A 20,557-nucleotide genomic window follows, 5' to 3' on the forward strand; every position below is an offset into this window, starting at 1 on the left:
TACTGTCTACAGCACACAGTCATTTCTCTGTATGTGAGGTCACGCTGCCCTTGTGCCATGTATATCCATATATGCTATGAAACTCTAGAAGTTGTCAATACCTCTCTGTACCAGTGTTACCAAGACAAATCCCTATAAAATAATTGCTTGTGGCAACCAGCATGAGCACAGACACATGAGAGGAGTGGAGGCACTGTACCTTGGGTAATCTCTCTTGGTCTCCGGGATGTCTGGGGATGACCTTCTGTAACCTCTGGAAACCGTAGTCTATGGTTGGCTCGTTCAGCGCTAAGCACAAACGAAAAGAGAGAGACAGAGAAAAAAAAAACAGATTAATGCTTGATTCTTAATAATGAAAACACCTACTGTTCAACGGCAACTGAGAGATACAGAAGGAGAAAACGAATGATTCTCTCCTACAGTAGAAATGACTGAATTAAGCACGTTTTTTTACATGAATATTTCAACATTAAACTAAACACACTGAAAATGTGGGTGTTCTCTATTAAGTCTTGTGTGTGTCTTTGTTTGCCTGTGATGTAATGAATCTCTCTCTGTCGCCTACTTTGGTGGTTAATAAAAAGACTGTCAGGAATCAGGCAGAGAGTATGTGTGTTTGTGTGCATGCATGCGTGTGTGTGTGTCCTGTGGTCTTGCGTTGATCAGCGACTAATATAAGCAATTACAGAGCCTGGTTCCAATATAACAAAGGCTTGATCGCTCCGGGGAACAAGCTAAACACACACACACACACACACACACAGATAGTTGCGAACACACACACGCACACACAAACACACACACACACACACACACACACACACACACACACACACACACACACACACACACACACACACAGAGAGAGAGTCAGATCATCCAGGCAGCAGGGAGAAAGCACTCTCTCGGCATGCTGTGGTCGTGCTACAGTAATTGAATATGAGAAGATTTACCATGAATATTTAAACATTAGAATAAATACAATGAAGATCTGAGGCTTATAGTACAAACACTTCAGAGGAGGGTTGTTGGATAAGTGCTCTCTCCACATAATTCATTCCTAATGTACTCTCTCTCTTCTGTCTTTTACCCTCCTCCCCCTGTGTCTCTTTGTGGGTTGCCTGGGGAGTCAACGCACATACATGGATAACAGTCTTGACTACTTTTCTGGGCTACATCCTATAAAAGGCGTCTGTACAGAGTTTGTGGCTGTATATGTGGCTTTAACATGTCTGTATTTGTACTTGTATGTGTGTAAAAAGTGAAAGAGAAGGATCCATTATGCGTGAGGATTGCCTGTATGTGTCTGGGCTGTCCGTCTGTTTCCCCTGTGGGTCACAGCTTGGACGTTTCCTGAGGGCTGATGCCCTGCTCGCCTCACATCTGAGCAGCCAGGCTGACTAGGCGGCCCCCAGAAAAAGGCCCCTAGAGGCTATGAGTACAAGCTGTCCTGCTGGACCTCTAGTGACTTCACCATGGCTCCTCCTGAGCCGTTCTCTCAGACACACAAACCAAAAGAGAGCAAAGGAGAAAGAATCTGTGATGCTCTGTTTTGGCAACACAAATGTATTTGGACAGCTCTCCCAGCGGACTGTTCCAGTAATCCATAAGAGTGAAAGAAAGGAAAGGTGAATAGCTAGAAGCAAAGACAGTGCAGAGAAAAAAAAAGTAGGAGTAGAGATGCCAGAGGCAGGCTCAACTTCTGAAGAATGACACACATTACAGGCCAGCTGGTCCACTGATAAAATAAGCCAAAACAATGAGATGATCACATGCAACAAATAAAGTATGAATTATTTCCGAGGACAAATATTTGACATTACTTCCCTTTTCTCTGATCTCTCTAAAGCCTAAAGGAGGATTTGCCCTGGATTAGGCCTGCAGTCTGAGGAGGGGATTGTTCCGACAACATCCTCTCTTTCGTCTCAAAGGCTTTTGTTTTTATGATGAATTTTTTATCAGTTCTCCACAATGTGCCAAATGAGCCTCGAGTGAACAATAGCATAAAAACCCCAAGACATACAGAGATACCCCCTATTACAAATAAAGAGACAATTTTGGTAATTGAGAGAGGAAGTGATATTGTCTCTGCTCGTTTTCAAGGACCATAAACCAGAAGAGGAGTATGTGGGGGACAATGCGCACAACTAACTACCTGGCTGTGTCTCTTTGGGGATTATCTTGGTGTTTTATGCTCTTATATCTATGCTCAATATCTCACATTTCACAATAGGAATTAGTACTGGTAGAAGAAAAAAAAACTCTCTTGCCTCGAAAGAGGAGTGGTGTGCCGGTACACTCCAGGATTCAAAGCACACTCTCCTATACAGGTATATTTATAATCCTTAGCTGTCGCTCTCCAGAAGAGCAAATCAAAGCCAGTAAAACATAACTGCCATAAATAAATGAATAGATGAGCAACAGCCCTGGACTGGAGGGATTCACCTAGCAATCACCCACATCAGATCAGATCAATGCTCATGGAAATTTCATGAAGCCTAGAATCCACACGGCTTCATATTTCACTATAATAACCCACAGAGCCGCAGGGGGAGTGTGTATGAAGGGGTGAGGGGGTAGGAGAAGGAGGAGAGGAGGCAAGGGGTGGAGGGGTGCTGGAGGTATGAGCTTTAGGGGCGGAATAAAAGAGGGGGTGGCTGTTTGGGGCGCGAAGAGTAGGCGAGGGGATGAGGGATAATTGAGAGGTCAGTGCGGTGGAGTCGTCCTGGAAACACAAGAGAGGAGGAGGGGGAACTACAGTAAGTGTCCAGTAGCCCTGTCTCCTTCTCCTCCTGTATCACAACACTGTGTGTGTCTGTGGGGTGGTGGTGGTGGTGGTGAGTGGGTGGGTAGTGTACTTGCAGGGTTAGGTAATTGGCTCTGAGGCTTGATGTTAACACCTTAACAGGCCCTCAGACAGTGGGTAAGGAGCTGATTATATCACAACCCTCTGTTTCTCTCTCTTTCTCACTCCCCTCACTCCTTCGTCCCCTCTCTCCCTCCCCGCATCCCTCTCTCCCTCCCCGCATCCCTCTCTCCCTCCCCGCTCTTTCCCTCCCCTCTGCAGTCTCCAGTGCTCAGGTGTGATCTCATAAGCGCTGCCTGGCGATCGATGCCGCCAGTGGCAGGGGGTTCAATAGCCCTGAATTACGGCTTCATTTCTCCCCCCCCACACAGATGAGAGCTGCCCCCCTCCCCTCATCCCCACCACACACACACACATATATATACAACACCCCCACTGACTACTCACAATCCAGATCAATACCTTACAATCTAATTTTTATCCATTTTTCCATAAACCCCGAGATTGCGTTTATTTGCAGAATCCGACAAGCTAAATAAAGCATCGCTTGAACATGTCAGGGAGACTAATGCATGGCTGGAAATTCATACACAGAAAACAGATGAGTAGAGCTTTTTGCTGCTAAAGGAAGGGAGAGGCTGAGAGAGGAGAAGAGGGTAGGAAAGGATGGAGGGGAGGAGGAGGGGGGGGACGCTAAGAGATTCTACAAATCAATGGAGATGTGGATGCTACTACAACCTAAGCTCTAATTATGTGTTGCAAAAAGTGCATGTCGACAGTTAACAATACCTGACAGCACGGATCCTCAGTGGGAGAATGCAAATTCTGAAAATCTGGAGGAAAAGTGCACGCTTGAATTAAGATATAAGGAAACATAAGAAATCATTCCCCCAGTGAACGGCGCTCATTTCAGCAGGGTATAAAATAATCTACGTTCTAAATTCATTTACATCATCATCATGGACCAGATGCTCCTGTAATAAGAACGGAGCATGCTAAAGAGGGAAGACAAGCCACATGGTGCAGAAAATTAATCTCAATCTCAAATAGAGGTGTGAATTTCCTCACTGTTAAAGACTGTGCTCAGTAAATGTGAATGTGTGCAGCTATCTCAGCTGGCCCTGTCTCCAGCTGGAGACCAGCCGTTTTAATCAACAGCAGGCCTCCACCCAAGCTCAATAAAAGACAGCATTCACAAATAGGAGCAAGACAAGTAATTGTCCAGCTCGTGGTTGCACCCCACTTTTATTGCCAGATGACTACATGCTGCATTTGCGTGTATGTGATGTGTGAACGTACTCATGCGTGCAAGTAGGTGTATCACACTTGCATATGAATGAAGAATATATCTGTATCTGTAAAAAAAAAAAGGCAATAGATTTTTCTCACTGATTCTCTGTCAAATTGCACCAACATCATCATATCAACACAATCAACATCAGATAAATAACTAATTTGTAAGTACTCAGGCACCATCTTAGCTAAACAATCTTTCTCAGTGTTTGACAGGCAGGTTTCATCGCTGTGTGGAACAGCTTAATTAGGGCTAAAATAAATCAGAAGTTTACAGAGCATGATCATGCTTACAACAATTACGGTGGCATCATTTGTGTTTCACTCCAGCGTCTGCAGTGTATAAAATGACAGACAACTGACAGTCCTTCCTCCACTCCTAAAACTAATTTGGAGCACAGAGGCAGGCAGAGAGAGACGGAGAGAAATGTCAGCAGCATCCCAGCTGGTTTAAATTCTGTTCTTGACTTTTGTCTTTTCCCTTGCTGTTCGCTGCAACTGAGTGATGTTTCCTACACACCTAATCTGCACTCAGCGCTGAAAAACTACCCCTAATGTTTGTGCGTGTGTGTGTGCGGATGCGTGTTGGTGCGCATGGTGCCGGCCTTAATGTGAGCCAGCAGAGCCTTTTAATATCAGCAGAAGCTGTAGCGGAAGCACTAAGCAGACAAGGCTGCATACTGAGGAGGGAGGGATTGCCTTTTGAACGACATGGGTGATTCATCAACTCCCCCAATCTATGACCAGCATCCTTGTGTCACACACACAAACACACACACACACACGTGGGCCCTAGTGGCAGAGAGCATTATCACTCTATATTGCATGGAGAAAAGAAAAGGGAGAGCTTCTCTGATGAATGTCACAAAGACAGCAATCCAGTAAAAGGTGATACACAACCAAACATGGAGATGCATTTGTACAGGGGAGAGAGAGAGGAGGGGAGGTGGGCAATGACCTGATAATGAGAGCGAAAGAGAGGGAGAGGGAGGGAGGGAGAAAGAGAGATTAGGAGAGCTCTCAGCCCCAGAGGTGGGTAAGGCAGAGGGCAGAGAGAGGAACAGAAGGGGGATAAGGGGATAAAAAGACAGAGGAAGAGCAGAGAATGAAAAAAAAAACATTCTTTTATTCTTATCAGTGGAGAGCTTAATTGCCTTTGATGAGTCTAATTGGAGCTTTCTGAAGTCTAATGGCAGAGGAGTCCTCAGAGACGACAGAGGACACATTACTGTAATAGCTTCTCCCCGATTCTCCTCTGCACCAAAAGTCCCCTGCTTGTCTCCACTGTCCTGAACTACGGCTGGATTTTTTCCATTCAGCGACGGGCGGTTGTGGAGTATCAATGATCGCGCAGAGGGGGGAAGGGGGATCGGGAGGGGAGGTAAACCTATAGATGGGTAAAGTGTGTGTGTGTATGTGTTGGAAATGTTTGCAAAGTAGCAGTAGCAGCAGTATTGGGTATGTGGTGACTTAATTAGGTCTGTGAGCTGCTCGCTTTCCTCTCCTCAGCTGAAGTTGATTAGCAATGCCAGCTGTCCCCAATGTAATTCAGTGTGTGTGTGTGTGTGATCGTGCGTGCACAAGTAATATATGAGTATATGCATGTCTGCGAGTGCGGGGCTGTGTTGATGCGTGTGTGTGTGTGTGTGTGTGTGTGTGTATGCGCTAGCTGCCAGCTGCCACGCAGTGCTGCCAATCCTCCATGATTAGTACCCACTGGCAACTGGGCTCAAACTGGTGCCAAACAGACCCAGGAGGGCAACATGGCCCATGGTAATCCTCCATCCCTCTCTCCCATCCTTCCCCTCTCTTCCCCTTCTCATCCTCCACTCTCCACTCTCATCAATTGCTTTTTTTTTGCGCCAAATACTCGTTGTAATCTGCCTCTCATTCAAGATACCAAATATGAGCAGGTTATTCCTCCCTAGGAGAGTGTAGAATTATATAAAAAAAAGGGTTGATAAAGGAGCTATGGGAGAGGTACAAATACCCACTGAGGGTGCAGAGCAGTGGCTGAAGTGAAGTGTGTGAAGAGTAGAACTGGGATCTATACCTCGACACGGTTGACTGTGTCACCGTGAAGGTGCCAGTGCTTGGCAAGCAGCAGCACAGTGTGTGTGTTCAGTTCCCAGTGGATGACCTCTTGCTACCTCTCACCTGTTGAGATTCTTCTATGTGCCTCCAGAGAAGCCAAGAGGCAGAGAGAGAGAGGAGAGAGAGGGGGTGAATTCATCCAAAGAAGCAAGTTTTGAATAAGTGAATGTGACAAGGGGAAAGAGTGGAGGGCTGGGAAGAGATAGGGCGTTTATGCATACGGTTCCCACATGTCTGGCACATTAAAAGGCTGCACACACACCTACACACACTTATACACACACAGCTCTATGGGTTTGGCAGAGTGCGGGCTGTTGGACAGCTCTGGCATGGCAAAGGCTGCCCACCCATCTGCCCTCTGTCTTAGTAATGCAGTTACTTGTCAATGTGCATGTGTGTGCTTGGAGTACATTCACACATACGTATAAACAAACACAAGCAGCCTATCGCAGCCTTTCCCGTAAGTACACAAACACAGAGTCATAATTATGACCCATGGACATGGATTCTGTCCATGCACAGTAATTAGGAAAAAAGACGAGATGCACAAAATGCATGGCGGTGATGTGACGCACACGCTTTCTCTCAATTGTGATTTTGTCAAATGTTGGCAATTCCAGCCGGGGCTTACAGCCTAAGTCTATCAGTGGTTGAGATTACAGACAGATTTATGTGATTCACAATCTCTCTTGGGACCTGTGGCCTCGCATTGGTTAATCACTGCTTCACATTCACTCTCTCTGCCACTCTTGTCACCGCATGGCTATAACTCTGCACCGATACTCTCTGATGTAACACTCAAGCTATTCATGCGCTCGCCGTCAAAAATCACACTCTCCTCGTGGACCTCTTCCTTTTTGAATCACACCATCGACAGGGTTAAATCTCAGTAATCCCACTAATCAAAAGGTTAAACCTCCCTCTGACCTTCACCTGCTTCATAAAAGAGGGCAAACACTTTTCCTCTGATCAGTGGGTTTTTTCACTGAATTATTGAGTTGTGTTATTGAATTTTAAATTGTTTAGCATGCACATTTTCTCCACAAACAGTGTAGAGAGAATGACAGCTTATAAACTGCAATAGGTTACTTTTAGCAGATATTGCAAATAAACAGTCCTTATAAAAGTTAAAGCCACTATGTGATGTTTTTTTATGTGATTATAGCTTTTGTTCACATTACTCTAAAGGCAAGTTGTTGTTTGTAGAAAATGAGAGAATGCTGGAGAAAACTGAATGAGAAAAGCCAGCAGATATACCACATTATCTCCTTAAATTGCAGTGTAAATTAGTGTCATTAATAAGTGTTAGTGCGTGGGTAGTACCTGTATAGATGAAGCGCCCAGGTGTGCCTTTGCAGAACTGTTTGGATTTGTAGGACAGCGTGACCTCCACCACCCCTGGGATGTGTCTGGGTGGAGTTTGCACACGAATGGCATGGGGGGTGATCAGCTATGGAGAGCCAGAGAGAGCAGAAAGATTAATGCATTGAAACTTCATATCCAAACATGTGCTCAGGGGACTATTCTCAGCTCGCCTCAGACCTTTTCCTTTGCAGCTTTTGACTTTCTTTCTTTGTATAATCAGCCTGAAAATGATGTGTTAGCGCTAAAGCCCTCAGGTGGCCTCGTAGCCCGAGGCAATGTCACTGTGAGGCTTAGGATGGTTATCAGTGCTGACATGGGCTCTGTAAGAGGGGTTCAAAAGTAGTTATCTGTTTATGAATAAAACACACCTTCCTCTGCATACGTCTATTACACAGTATAAGTAAACGTATAATATGCTCGTCTCTGCTGCCCCTGTCTCTGTGTCTGTCAGCTGAGGATGTCTAGCTGCCGTTAGCCACATTAAAGCACCACTGTGTCTTAAACAGGCTCACTTAGTATGGTTGATGAGCCTACTCGCCATGTATGTCTGTGTGTGTGTACGCTGAAGGGTCTTTGAAGGAAAACGGTAACAAGACAAAACACAGATGAGACCTCACTGAGTGCTCATTTTCCACACGCTATAGTGAACTAGCACTCAAAGCTAGCAGCGCTCAAAAGCTATCAATGCTGCTGCCAGAGCCTTGTGTGTGTGCATGTGTGTGTGTGTGTGTTGTTATAACTGTCCCTTTCATTGCTCACTTAGCTACGCTTTTATTCTACCATTGTCTGGCCCTACTCACCTCTCAGCGAGATAATATAAGAGCTTTTTATAGAATTATTCCTTTACTAAAGAGAAAGCTGTTTAGCTGCGCCGCTGACTGACCTTCAATTTCACACATACACTACATTTACATTTTAGTCATGTGGCAGATGCTCCTTACAAAGAGATTCCTACTGTACGGTGTGAACATATTCCAAAGAGGCAGATACTAATATAATAAGGGAGTTGAAAAGAGATATGACAAAAATAAGACCTGCTACCGAGAGAAAACAAGCTGTTCAGAGTGTGAAACATTTTTGATATGGGTTTATAGTAGGATGGCAATTAATGCTCAATGTCATTAATTAATTAATTATTAATTTTCAGTTACCTGATTAATTTTTTCGTCTTTAAAATAAATAATCAAAAAAAGGCCACGGTGACGCATTTAGTAAAGTAAAAAAATCTCAAATGGATTACCTTTACATTAAATCTTGACATTTGAGAATATGAAACCAACTAATGTTTGGCAATTTACTTTAAATGACGAAATAATCTATTTTCTGTTGATCGACGTATTTCTTAATTAACAAATTGATTTAGCCCTACTCTCTAGCAGTGATTCCCAACACAGAATCCCAAGATATATATATATATATATATATATATGTTTATATAGATCTATATCTATATCTATATATTTATATATATATATTCCATTTGAAATATTATCTTGTTTTAAATGGGTCCCAGGCCAAAAAGGTTGGGAAACGTTGGTTTATATAATATTTTGGAAGGATGCATACACACAAACACTGGTTCTTTCCGGTGACCAGATGGTGACTAACCTCACTCCAGACAAGCATGGTTCCAAAGATGACCTGCAGGCCGTCAAAGAAGTTGTCCCCGATGATGATGACGGTAGCGCCCCCTGTGGTCCAGCCTTCACTGGGGCTGATGGCTTTGATGCTGGGGGTTGCTGCAAGATTCACAGATAAAACAGATTAGATGCTAACTAACCTAATGACAGCCCATAAAGGTCTTTGTTTTTGGCACCATATAGTCCCCTCTTCTTCCCATCTCTCTCTCCTTCTCACACACAGATCACCTCTCTCCTCCCAGGGGTCGGAGGCGGGCGAGGAATACTAATCAGAGTGATTATACGCAGCCCGTTATTAAACATCACCCCTGCCCTGTGTGTGAGGGCAGCGGCGGTGCGCTTGTTTTATGACACGTGGCAAAGCGTGCAGGCATGTAAATGTCAGGTGTGCTGAGTGTCTGATCAAAGGCCATGCGACCGGGGAGCAGAGCAGAGCCAACAGTAGCTCTGCCCTCTGAATACGCTTCCTTCATTAACCAAACATTTAGCTCTTGCTCAGCTGTCTGTTTCATATATATCCGTGTAGCTATCTCAGAGCCTGAACATGACCACACAGGGTCATTTCAGCTTCTGCTTGGACATATGTAATGCGTTTTGTAAGCTTTCAATGTTTTCTCTTAAAGCATATTCTTCATGTCTTATCGGACAAAGTACATGGAATAACAACAATAAACCGTATTTTCAATAACTGGTATTCAATGTGCTTTTTGACCTTATCTTTTGGTATTATGGAGATTAAAGGATGTGATTGAAGAAAAGAACAGCATTGGAAAAATACATGTTTATACAAGCTAAATCTCCTCTCCTTAACAGATATGCAGCTTGTCAGACATGTTGTAATTCTGTAAAGCGGCATAATCCACTTTAGACTGGGCTGACTTTTTTTCCCTGAAGCCTAGCCTTTGCTCTTTGCCTGACTCCCTGTTCTGTTGATCCTCCCCAACAAGCTGGAATGATATTTAGCCCCCCGATATGCCTGCAGAGATCAACGTTCACCAAGCAGCAATCTGTGGCCGTAATCATGGCCTAAGATGCCTCTTTTTCACAGCCGCTGATATTATGTGCGCTCCATGTGCATGTGTGTTTGTGTGTGTTTGTGTGTGTGTGTGTGTGTGTGTGTGTGTGTGTGTGTGTGTGTGTGTGTGTGTGTGTGTGTTTGGATTAACCAGATGGTGGAACGTGAATCCATGTGATAGGATTATACTTTGGGGTGTTCCTCTGTGCCATCTGTTCAACTCTATGCGCTGCTCATCTATTACCGCCTGAAATGGGCCCCCAAAGTTGTGTGTCCTGCACACAAACTCAACACACACTAAAAACAAGAAAGAAACCACTGTCTTCTTATAATTCTTCTTATAATTTCATCTTTTCTTTATACTATTATGAACTTTTACCCCTTCCACTCATCATTCTTACGTCTCTCCTCCTCTTTCTTGATCTTTCACTCATGTTGTCCCTCCTTCCAACCCCAGTCATTGGGAGAACAGAAAATCAGAGAAGAGGAAATTCCCAAACAAATCTCCCTGACACAGGGAACATCTGTTAGTGTACTGTGTGTACTCTTCTTTCTGTGTAAGATCCAAGTTTTGCTGACGTCTCCAATACACTCGTCTTTGTGAACTTTCTAATCGTCTGTGAGACCAGTCACAGGGACAAGTGGTCCACCTTACCGCTGGAGAATAGTCATTAGAAAGACTGAACCACAACATTCAATCTTAATGCAATCTACTGTAGGCCATCATGTAAATCCCTTCTTAGTTTTTTGTCATTATCATCCCTGAGGTTGACTTTCCTCAAAGAAAAAAAATATGTTTCTCTTATTCAATGTCTGGGAAATCGAAATGAGAAAATAACTGGATTAGGGACCTGGGAATCAGTGCGGGCTCCTAAATCATGTGCACATGTCATTATGAAGTATTAAAGGTTTGGGTCTGACTGTGCATGCGGGGGTGTGTATGTGTGTGCATGGGCTTTTTTGTGTGTGTATGGGTGTGTTTGAAAACCTGAGGGATGGGGAGTGATGGAGGGCTGGAGGATAAAAGCAGGTCTCCGAGGAAATAAAGCCAGTGTTGGCTTTAAGCAGAACAGACCTCATAAGACACATAGTGCTTATGCGAGGCAGAGTAAAAGGCCCAGAGGCAGAGACCTGAGGGGAGCAAGCCACCAGGGAGAGACAAGAGACTCACTAGCTACCCCTCTCTCCTCTCTTAGCTCGAGTTAGAAACCCTACAAGAGAGGAAAGTGAGAATCTGGGAGGAAGCAGGAGAGAGATAAGAAAGAAGGCAAGAGAGCAGGTTTGAGAGGGATAGAGCGGAGACAGAGGAGGGGTTGAGTGCGGAGCCAGACTGGGGGGAAGGGGGTGAGAGAGGGAGGGAGCGAAGGGGAGGTGAACAGACAGAAAGAAAGTGAGGAAGACAAAGAAAAGATCGGCGAGAGAGCCTGGGTGTTTTGTTCCTGCTTTTAATACCGTGTTCCAGGTAGGACGGTGTTCCTTCCGAGGGGTCCAGTCTTCGAGCTCGGCGCCCGTGTTTGGAGTTGTTGTGCACAAACATGTTGTCGGAGACGGCCAGGACATGACCCTCCACGCTCACCGTAGTCGACACAACCACCTGAAAAAGGGAAAGACAGTCGGAAACCATAGAACTATAATAAACCTCACTTTGATATAGAAACCTCCAAATGATATATATAGTAGTGTGTATGCTGTTGCCCTGAATTATGACTCCTATTCATATTTTTTTTCCTAAGCCTTAAGTCAAGTTGTTAATGTAGCTTTAATGTAGTATCAGTACACAAGAAGCTACACACTTTATTTATTTATTTTATATTACAAACCGTATCTTGCATTTCGGCTAGCTTTACTTTTTGTTCTAGACTTTTCCCTACTTTCTGTGTTTTTGCTATATATGTGATGATTTATTTGGAGTTGTGTTTCTGGCCACCTTGTAAATGTAAGTCCAACATTCATTCTCGTTTTAGCTCTGTGTTTAGAAACTATTTGCTGCTAAATACTACACTATGTTCACCTGTTAGTCGCTGACTTTGGCTGCCTGCTGTTTGGTACTGGGCAGGTATACAGTTGGCTTTTGAGAGCGTTTTCACTGAAGTAAGTGGGTTCATCACTACAAGCGTCCCCTTTCATATTTCACATAGTTACTGGACCCATTTGTAGCATAAAGATAGCAAATATATCAGTTTTAAATAAGCGTTAAGTGATTATTTTATATGTTTTGAAGTGAAACTGTAATTTATTTTCATCTATTTGTCTGATAATTAGAAGTTTGTTGAAGCATGTTGACTAGTATGGGGTATTTTGTAACTTTGCTCATGCTGTTACAGAAGCACAGGGACCATTTATGCAAGAGAGACCTTGTGAATGCTTGTTTCTCTACAATTGCTGGTATTGAGGTTCATGCATGGATATTGTTTGTTGTTAAATTTGACAAGACTGTATTTTATGAGAATTTTATTTGTCGTTTGGTAATGTAAGAGTGTACTATACTCTCTTTTCTCAATGGATTTATCCCTTGGAAAGCACAGAGAGCATTTATGTGAGAGGGACCCTGTAAATGCTTTGTTTCTCTTCAACTGCAGGATGCTGTTGCCAAGTCTGGTGCTTTGCAAAAAAAATCTGAAAGACAGCACTTGGAAGGGTGGTCCTTGTCCTCTATACAACACATATGGTATGAATGCAGACAGTTGCATCTCACCTGAAAACGCCTCATGTCTCGAGGGTTCCCTGCATTCTTCAGGCAGTTCTGGTTACACTTCAGGAAGAACTTGAGGAAGAACCTTCGGAGAAACAGAGAGAGAGAGAAACACATGAGCAGCTGTCTGCCACTGAAAGTACAGCATGAGCTACTTCAACAAAACACAAAATACAAATAAAACAAATAAAACAGCAGTGGCAGACAAGGCTCATACACTATCCCACCCTCATACATCAGTTGTTTATGACAAAGGCAGTTTTCTATGTAAAAACAGCTCCGGGATATTGAGTAAGATGCTACCTTGTATATCCATCTCCGAGCTGCTGTCACAGCTTGCCATAAACTCACGGGGCAGACGCAGGCCCCCCCAGCGGCAGAGTGGTGTGACGAAGGTTGTGCTGTAGCTACTATGCAGCACAGTGTTGCCATTCCTGCCTCTCTCAATCTCAGTGTGAGAGACCACATCAACAGCACCTGCTATGCATTATTAATAGGCTGAGATGGCAAGTATGGCTACCCACATCAATACTTAATGAGGGAGGGAGGGAGGAGGGAGGGTCGGAGGAGTAAAGGGAGGAGTGGGCGGGGAGGGGGGGCACCAGAGGCCTGAAAAGCAGAAAGGGGATGGCTGACAATTTATTCCCTAGCCCCACCCCAAGGCTTGAAGCATGACAACTTCTTCTTTAACTGAAACTACAGTACTGTACTCTCTTCCACTTTACCTTATGCATTGTCTGTCTCTCTGAAAAAAAAAACCTGATATCAAATGAACCGCGAAAATAAACAGCGCCGTGTACAAATAAACAGGAACCCTCAAAAGGGGGAAAATAAAACTACAACATCCCGCCCCCCCCCTGCTCTCCTCCTCCTCCCTTTGAGGTAGCTCAAAGAAGTGCTGACAGCTGAAACTGCTTACAATACAGATCTCTACCAGCCAGAGAGAGAATCACTCCTTTGCTCAGCTTTTCTTTCATATGTCTTATTTTCTACCCTCTGTTCATTTGTTATGGCTAGGATTCTGCACTGGGCAGCGCGTTTGGAGCCAACTGCCTTAGATATAATCATGCACGAGCAAACGCCTCACACACACACACACACACACACACACACACACACACACACACACACACACACAAGAGAGATATGTCAAGAGAAACACAGTAAGCAGCAGCGTGCCTTGGACAATTGCTTCATCTAGAAAAAAACAACAACAAGAGAGCAAAGAAGATAAATGGACAGACTAGAGTTCTGTCTCATTTCAAGGGCCAGCCGACTGCTGTGCGCATTACAAGCATCTGATGTAACACAAGAACTCGTGAATTTATCCCTGACAACTTTTAAATGCATGACAGCTGGTTAGTGGTAGACACTCTTCTTCAAGTGAGGAAGAAAAAGCCTTGTATGATCTGAATAACAAACTGTCTCTCTCTTCTTTTTTCTCCCGCTTTGTTTGTGTTCTGATTTACGATCTTGCTGGCGTAAGAGGCTAAATCTGAATGTGAAGGGGGGAAAAAGAAAAAGAGAAAGGGAGGGAGGGAGGGAGGGAGGAAAGTAGAAAGTGAGAGGAGAAAATGATAGAAAGACATGGTAGAGAGTATGTGAAATCCGAAAGGAGAGACAGACCACCCTCCTGTATATTTTAGAAGCTGTAGGCCAATATCTCAATAATTCATGAAGCAGAGAGATGGATTTTTTTTTTTACAGTGGCTGTTGGACCCCAAAGGCTGAGGGTCTCCCAACTTTCTTATCTCCTCGAGGTCAGAGAGCAGCCTCGCAGACAGCTGTGGACTACATCCACTTGTCCAACATACTCCACCTTCCTCACTGCACCTCCTGTTTAATTCATCAACTCCACTCTTTTCCCAACGTGTCCTTCTCCTCCCCCTCTGAGGTATTCATGATGGACGGATGATGGATAAGTGGGTACGGGAAAGTTAGGGTCACCAGAGTCAGAGGTGACCAAATCAGGAGGTTAAACATTCGAGTTTGGATTTGAGAGAGAAGGAGGAGAAGGTGGAGAAGGTGGAGAAGGTGGAGAAAAAGTGAGTCTGTGCTGAGATATCGAGTGCAAAAAAGAGATGAAGACAGTAAGTCAGAGAGTCAGCATGCTTCATTCGCTTTGCCATATGTCAGCGTGTCCCCTCGATCTCCTGCATGCGTGGATCATCTGATTCATTATTTACATGACTTAAGGTGTCTGGAGTCAGCTGCACGGAAACATTACAAAACTGTAGCATGTTGAATCCACGGTGCTCTATCTCATCTCCCCGGGAGCCGGGGGACTAGAATCACCGCTGCACACATTTACATGGATCAACAGAGAGTGGGTGTGTGGCAGGGAAGGGGGGGGGGTAAAGAGCAGTGCGTGTTGATATGCAATAGCAAAGAGATTACCATAAGGATTTATGGGTAATCTGATTGACAGCTGACCAGTAAATATGGGCAGATAACTGACGATAGCCTATAATTCTCTTATTTGCTCTGTTCAGCTCTCTATTATTATGTTTTCCTCCCTTTTTAATCAACGAAAAAGATCATGTATTGCTTCACAACCGTTGCTGTGTTTTTGATGTTGACTTTACAGCAGTAGTTATCAACTGTTTTTGTCAGACGAACCCCTAGATCCCTTCCTGATGAGCTAAAGTACTGCTTCGTTGACACCACACATCATGTTCATGAAGTATTTCTACTTCTCTATTCACTTGCTAACTAGTTTTCATGTACCGAGCCTAATGGCAGCACAACTGACAGATGGGAGGTGTTTGCTGGGCAGTCTGGCTACTCTAGCTGGTAGCTTACTGGTTACTGTGTCATTAAATTTACCAAAGGTCTGCATTTCTTCTTCTCTTTGTTAAACAAACAGCGGAAATGAAATCAGAAAGGAGATATTTAATCAATTCCTACCAGGACTCAATACACATATTATCATTGCTGTAGATTCCACTGAGGTAACCTCAGTCAGGTCGGTATATTCTCTGGAAATTAGTGGATTTTACCAACCTTTAGCAACTACATACATTCAGCAATTACACAAAAATCACACATGTTGTTTTTTTAAGGATGATTTTGGTATTTTTAGACCTGATATCTTTAAATTTGACTTTTTGTTTTTAGCAATGTAGAAACAGCATCTAGCTCATTATGCAGTGAGATAAAATGTACAGAATAAAACAAAAGTACATGTAATATTCTGGCTCCGGCCCTGCATACAATGTTTCAATTCCTTATAGATAATGTTAAAAAACAACAAAAACTGTATCTGATCCCAAAACATAAATTCTCAGTTGGTCTGCAGTATTGTTTCTGCATAAATTCTTTTTTTGATTATTGCCCCTCTACCTTGTTTGTGTTTGAGACTCTTGCTGGTTTCAAGCTGTTTTACTGTGCAGACTCCACAGCTACAAATATTACCAGTGCAAATTGCTGCGGCGGCCGGATTAAATGAAATAAAACCATTTTGCTCTCACGTAATTACCCCCAAATCCAGGAATGGCTGTGGAAGTGAATTTGTGTAAATAACTGCTTGGCCTCTTGAAGCCTCATGGCATAAATTTGTAACAGCGAAAACGAACGAATAAACACATGCAGCCGGTCGCCGTAGTAATTTAATGATCTCACACTTTCATCATATCGTAACGGGCATTATTTGTCACTTTGGAGCAATTAAACACAAAATCACCCTCTGCCCATAAAAAAACAAAACAAGGAAAGCAATTATAACACAACTTTTAAGTAATCCCTGTAGCATCTAAATATTATTACTGTGGTGATAAAGATTGTCTAAGCGATTAGCTAACTGCAAGGAAGCCTCCGAGGGACAATTCTGTTATATTTTCTAATAATTTTCCTACATTAGCAACAAATGAGGTAAAGAGTTGTTTTCCTTGTCAAATTTAACAGGGATAACTTTAGAACTGTGTGGTTTTATCTTCCTCAGTAGTTCGAGTTTATTCATCTTTCCAGCCTTTTGTTACACATTGTGCTGTACATCTTTGTGCCTCATTTCTTTATTCTTTGCCCCTCCTCTCTCTGCTCTCTCTGTTTTGTTCTGATTCCAATGTGCTGTAAAAATGGCTGTGGGTGATGCCATAACTCAGCCCTCTTCTCTCCCTCTCCCTCCATCCATTCTGCCATACAGATCATCTCCAGAAGAAAAGCACTGTGTCTGGCTCCTAATATGCTTCATGAGGTGTGTAATTCACTGTGCTCCGGAGGGGAGCCATTTGTCTCGGGGGTTAACTAAGTGACACAACAGCACTTCCCCATGCCTGTTACCACCGTGGGACATGTTGAACTAATATAGGCAGGTAGAGAAATGGAAGATCCTGCACTTCAGCAATTAAGCATTAAGATTTGTTCAGGAAATCGATCTTAATGAAGTCAGAGGCAAGTTCAAATTAAGTGTAAATATTTGTAAGCAAATATAATGTTACAGCGGGAAAAAAGGAGTGACAAATTGGGCAACCAAACTAAAAGTGAAGTCTGGCGCTCTCGGAGAACCAAATAGCTTCCTCGGCTCATTCTTTGTATATTTTCTTTTCCTTCCCTTGTGTTTCATTTCTCGTATTCTTTCTGTTCTCTGCAACTCTCTTTCGCGCTTTCCGCCATGCATCACTGACACTTCAACCGAGAGCCTGACTGGCTTGTTTTCGTGGTGACCTGTCTCCCTGCCTGCAGTATATGTTTAAGCATAGAAGCACACACACACACACACACACACACACGCACACAGACACACTAATTTAGGGAGATTTATGAGGGGGGCCTTGCACCAGGAGCCATGTAGGCTGACCCCGGGAGTGTAGGGGGGCACTGGGTGGGGGAGGGGGCCTGGCTCCACAGGGGGGGACATTAATAATCCAGAACCAGGTCTGTCTCTGGGCCTGGCCCTGGGCCTCGGACACCAGTAACAGGCTGCAGTGGCCCAGTTTACTTGGAGAGAAACATCCAGTACTACATGCCACACTAATATCAGACAGATAGATACCTTGACTAAAAAAGACAAAACGAAAACATAAACGTAAAAGAAAACATGCAAAAACACATACTGAACAAACAGAAACATGGGGGTAGACAGACCAAGAGAGACCATCACACACACACACACACACAACCACACACACACACTTCGCTCCATTCCTTTGGAGTGCTACTCCTCAAAGTAGCAGCGAGCACCTCTATATTGCCCTCATGTCTATCTTAAGTGTCATGATTTATTCAAATAGAACATCTCACTGCGCTGAAAAATTCATTTCCAGCTCGCTCTGTGCATCGTCCCATCCTCCTCCTCGTCTTTATCTGCTGGATGTGTGTGCATGTCATGTCAGCTGAATTTGCCCTGTTGTTAAATATTTCTCAGAACAAATGGACCCAGGAGGAGGGAGACGGTGGGTCAGGGAGGATCCGCGCTGCGCCTTTGCCGCTAAGGGAGAGGCCCCACTTGGGAGAGATCGCTCGTCACTTCTCCCGAAGCCGGAGCTCCAGTCCCAGCTTGGGGACAGAAGTCCCAGAGACACTTAACCAATTGTGTTTCATCCATTTCATCCAAAAAGGATCATTCAAAATTCAACTGAGAAATCGTGCAGGGAGCATTGAAAGACAGGCAAAGAGATCGCTCCTGCGTGGGAACGGCAAAGGAGAAAGGATTGCTGGATTCCACAACTTGTAGCCTGATAACATCGCTACCCGTGGCCTCGCTTTACACCAGAGTGTAAAAAATGCAACCAAATAAACATCTGTGCATGTGTGTGTGTATGTGTGTCTGTATCAAAGCCATGATGAATAAGAGGCTGTCTGGGTGATGGACAAGCTTGGCAGGCGGTGCTGATTGAAACACTTCCTCTGTCGGGGCCTGGCCCATTAATCTGATGGAGACAGAGACAAAGAGAGCGAGAGAGAGAGAGGGAGACAGGGAAAAGCTCCAGGCCCCCAGACCACAGGAGTAATGAAGGGTCCTGGTCCCTCTCACCTCAGCGCTGTCCTGCCATGCTGGGACGCGCTGCAACCCTGTCCAACCCAAACCCTGCCCTCGTGGGACTGACCAGTGAATAATGGCCCTGTCATCAGCCTGGGTAGACGCTGCCGCACAGCCGAAGGGTGTGTGTGACCGTGTGTGTGTGTGTGACCGAATGCTTATGCCCGCCCGCATGCCTCCCCGCGCAGTCATTTACCCTAACTGTTCTTCTTTCTACCTTAGTTGAAGACTGATGTATTCATATTGAATAGTGTTGATTTAAGCACATGTTAAACTTAATGCATAATGCATCGACTATATATAGCTTGATAAAGAGCATTGTGTCAACCCAGGACCAGCCCCATACATTGTGTGGATGAATGTGCCGCTTGCAAAAGTTCTTTCTTTTTGTTCCATTTAAGCACCGTATTAAATCATAACTATGACTGTGACTGTACGCAGGCTCAAGGTTATGTTTCTAAATGCAGCAGGATCAGAAATCAGAAACTTAATTAGTGTGCCGTGTTTGTTCTCGGGTGAAAAGTTGTTCCCTCCAATGGGTCTTGAGGGAGGAATATGGAAGCAGAGGGTGGGAGACAGAGAAAATGTGTGTGTGTGTGTGTGTGTGTGTGAGAGAGAGAGAGAGAGAGAGAGAGAGAGAGAGAGAGAGGGAGAGAGAGAGAGAGAGAGAGAGAGAGAGAGAGTGTGTGTGTGATGGGGGAAAGAAAGAGGGAGATTGATACTGAACAGAAATGTATGGCTTTCTACAGTGTGTGTGTGTGTGTGTGTGGACATGTGCACATGTGTGTTTTGGCCTTAGCATCCCTCTGTGTTTATCAAACATATTACAGCTCCTTCTAGATTCCTCACCTGCAAACCCCCAGCCTGCTACATATGGCCCACCAATCACAAAATAAGGAATCATGCATACATTAGCATAGCTAATGGCCTACCCTCTCCATTTAATATGCAAATTTCCTGAAACATTACTGAATGCCGTCTGTTCTAAATGAATAAATTTGAATCGCAATTAGAATAATCCTTTATAATTAATGAAAACTGTCAATTTTGGTTCATAAGTAATTTGATTAAAGTGGTGATGGGACACTTATGAAGTTCATCGGGCTGCGAGGAGTGTGAACACACACTCGCACGCATTGCATGCAAACACACACAAAAGCTGCATGACAACCAACAGCAGGACCAGGGCTGCATTATTGATGAAGATGATTAATAAACTTATGAAAGTGGTTGTCACACATGCCGGACCTTTTTTTCCTTTTTTACCCAACACAACTTCTTTCCACTCCTTTACCGCCATGGAGAAACAACAGATCAATCACGCCTTTCTGCCACCTGACAGAGAGGGAAAAGTGAGGGAGTGATTGAAAAGGTTTCCTGGCCTCGTGGTGCTGTGTCAGTGGCCTGTCTGTCCGGTGGGAGACACTGATGGACTGTCGAGGCAGAGGGAGCACCACACACACATGCCAAGTCATTACAGGGGGTTGAAACATTTCCCTGTTGTTTCTCACAGGGGGACGGGCAGTGCTGCTGTCTGCTGGGTTTTTATCAGTATATAATAAGATGTTATGAGGAGCATATAGTTGAAGAAGAGGGTGGCCAGTTTGTAACTGTTCATCAACATCCCCTTCTTCACCATTAAATCTCTCATGCTGTGCAATGCTGCCACTGAAGC

At 44.1% G+C, this 20,557-nt stretch overlaps 1 protein-coding gene across 5 annotated transcripts in view; it reads right to left on the bottom strand.

Moving 5' to 3' along the window:
- Positions 1 to 20,557, bottom strand: part of ebf1a (EBF transcription factor 1a) — a 54,270-nt gene that overhangs the window by 11,974 nt on the left and 21,739 nt on the right. For all 5 annotated transcript variants that reach the window (XM_051418972.1, XM_051418971.1, XM_051418970.1 and 2 more), the window contains exons 7-11: positions 12,909 to 12,990; positions 11,666 to 11,807; positions 9,167 to 9,297; positions 7,517 to 7,643; positions 200 to 288 (exon numbers count right to left, since the gene is read on the bottom strand). In XM_051418972.1, coding sequence (XP_051274932.1) covers positions 200 to 288; positions 7,517 to 7,643; positions 9,167 to 9,297; positions 11,666 to 11,807; positions 12,909 to 12,990 — 571 coding nt within the window. The remainder of the gene's footprint in view (positions 1 to 199; positions 289 to 7,516; positions 7,644 to 9,166; positions 9,298 to 11,665; positions 11,808 to 12,908; positions 12,991 to 20,557) is intronic.

This window comes from Dicentrarchus labrax, unplaced genomic scaffold, assembly GCF_905237075.1.
Source record: "Dicentrarchus labrax unplaced genomic scaffold, dlabrax2021, whole genome shotgun sequence".
NCBI classification, from domain to species: domain Eukaryota; kingdom Metazoa; phylum Chordata; class Actinopteri; family Moronidae; genus Dicentrarchus; species Dicentrarchus labrax.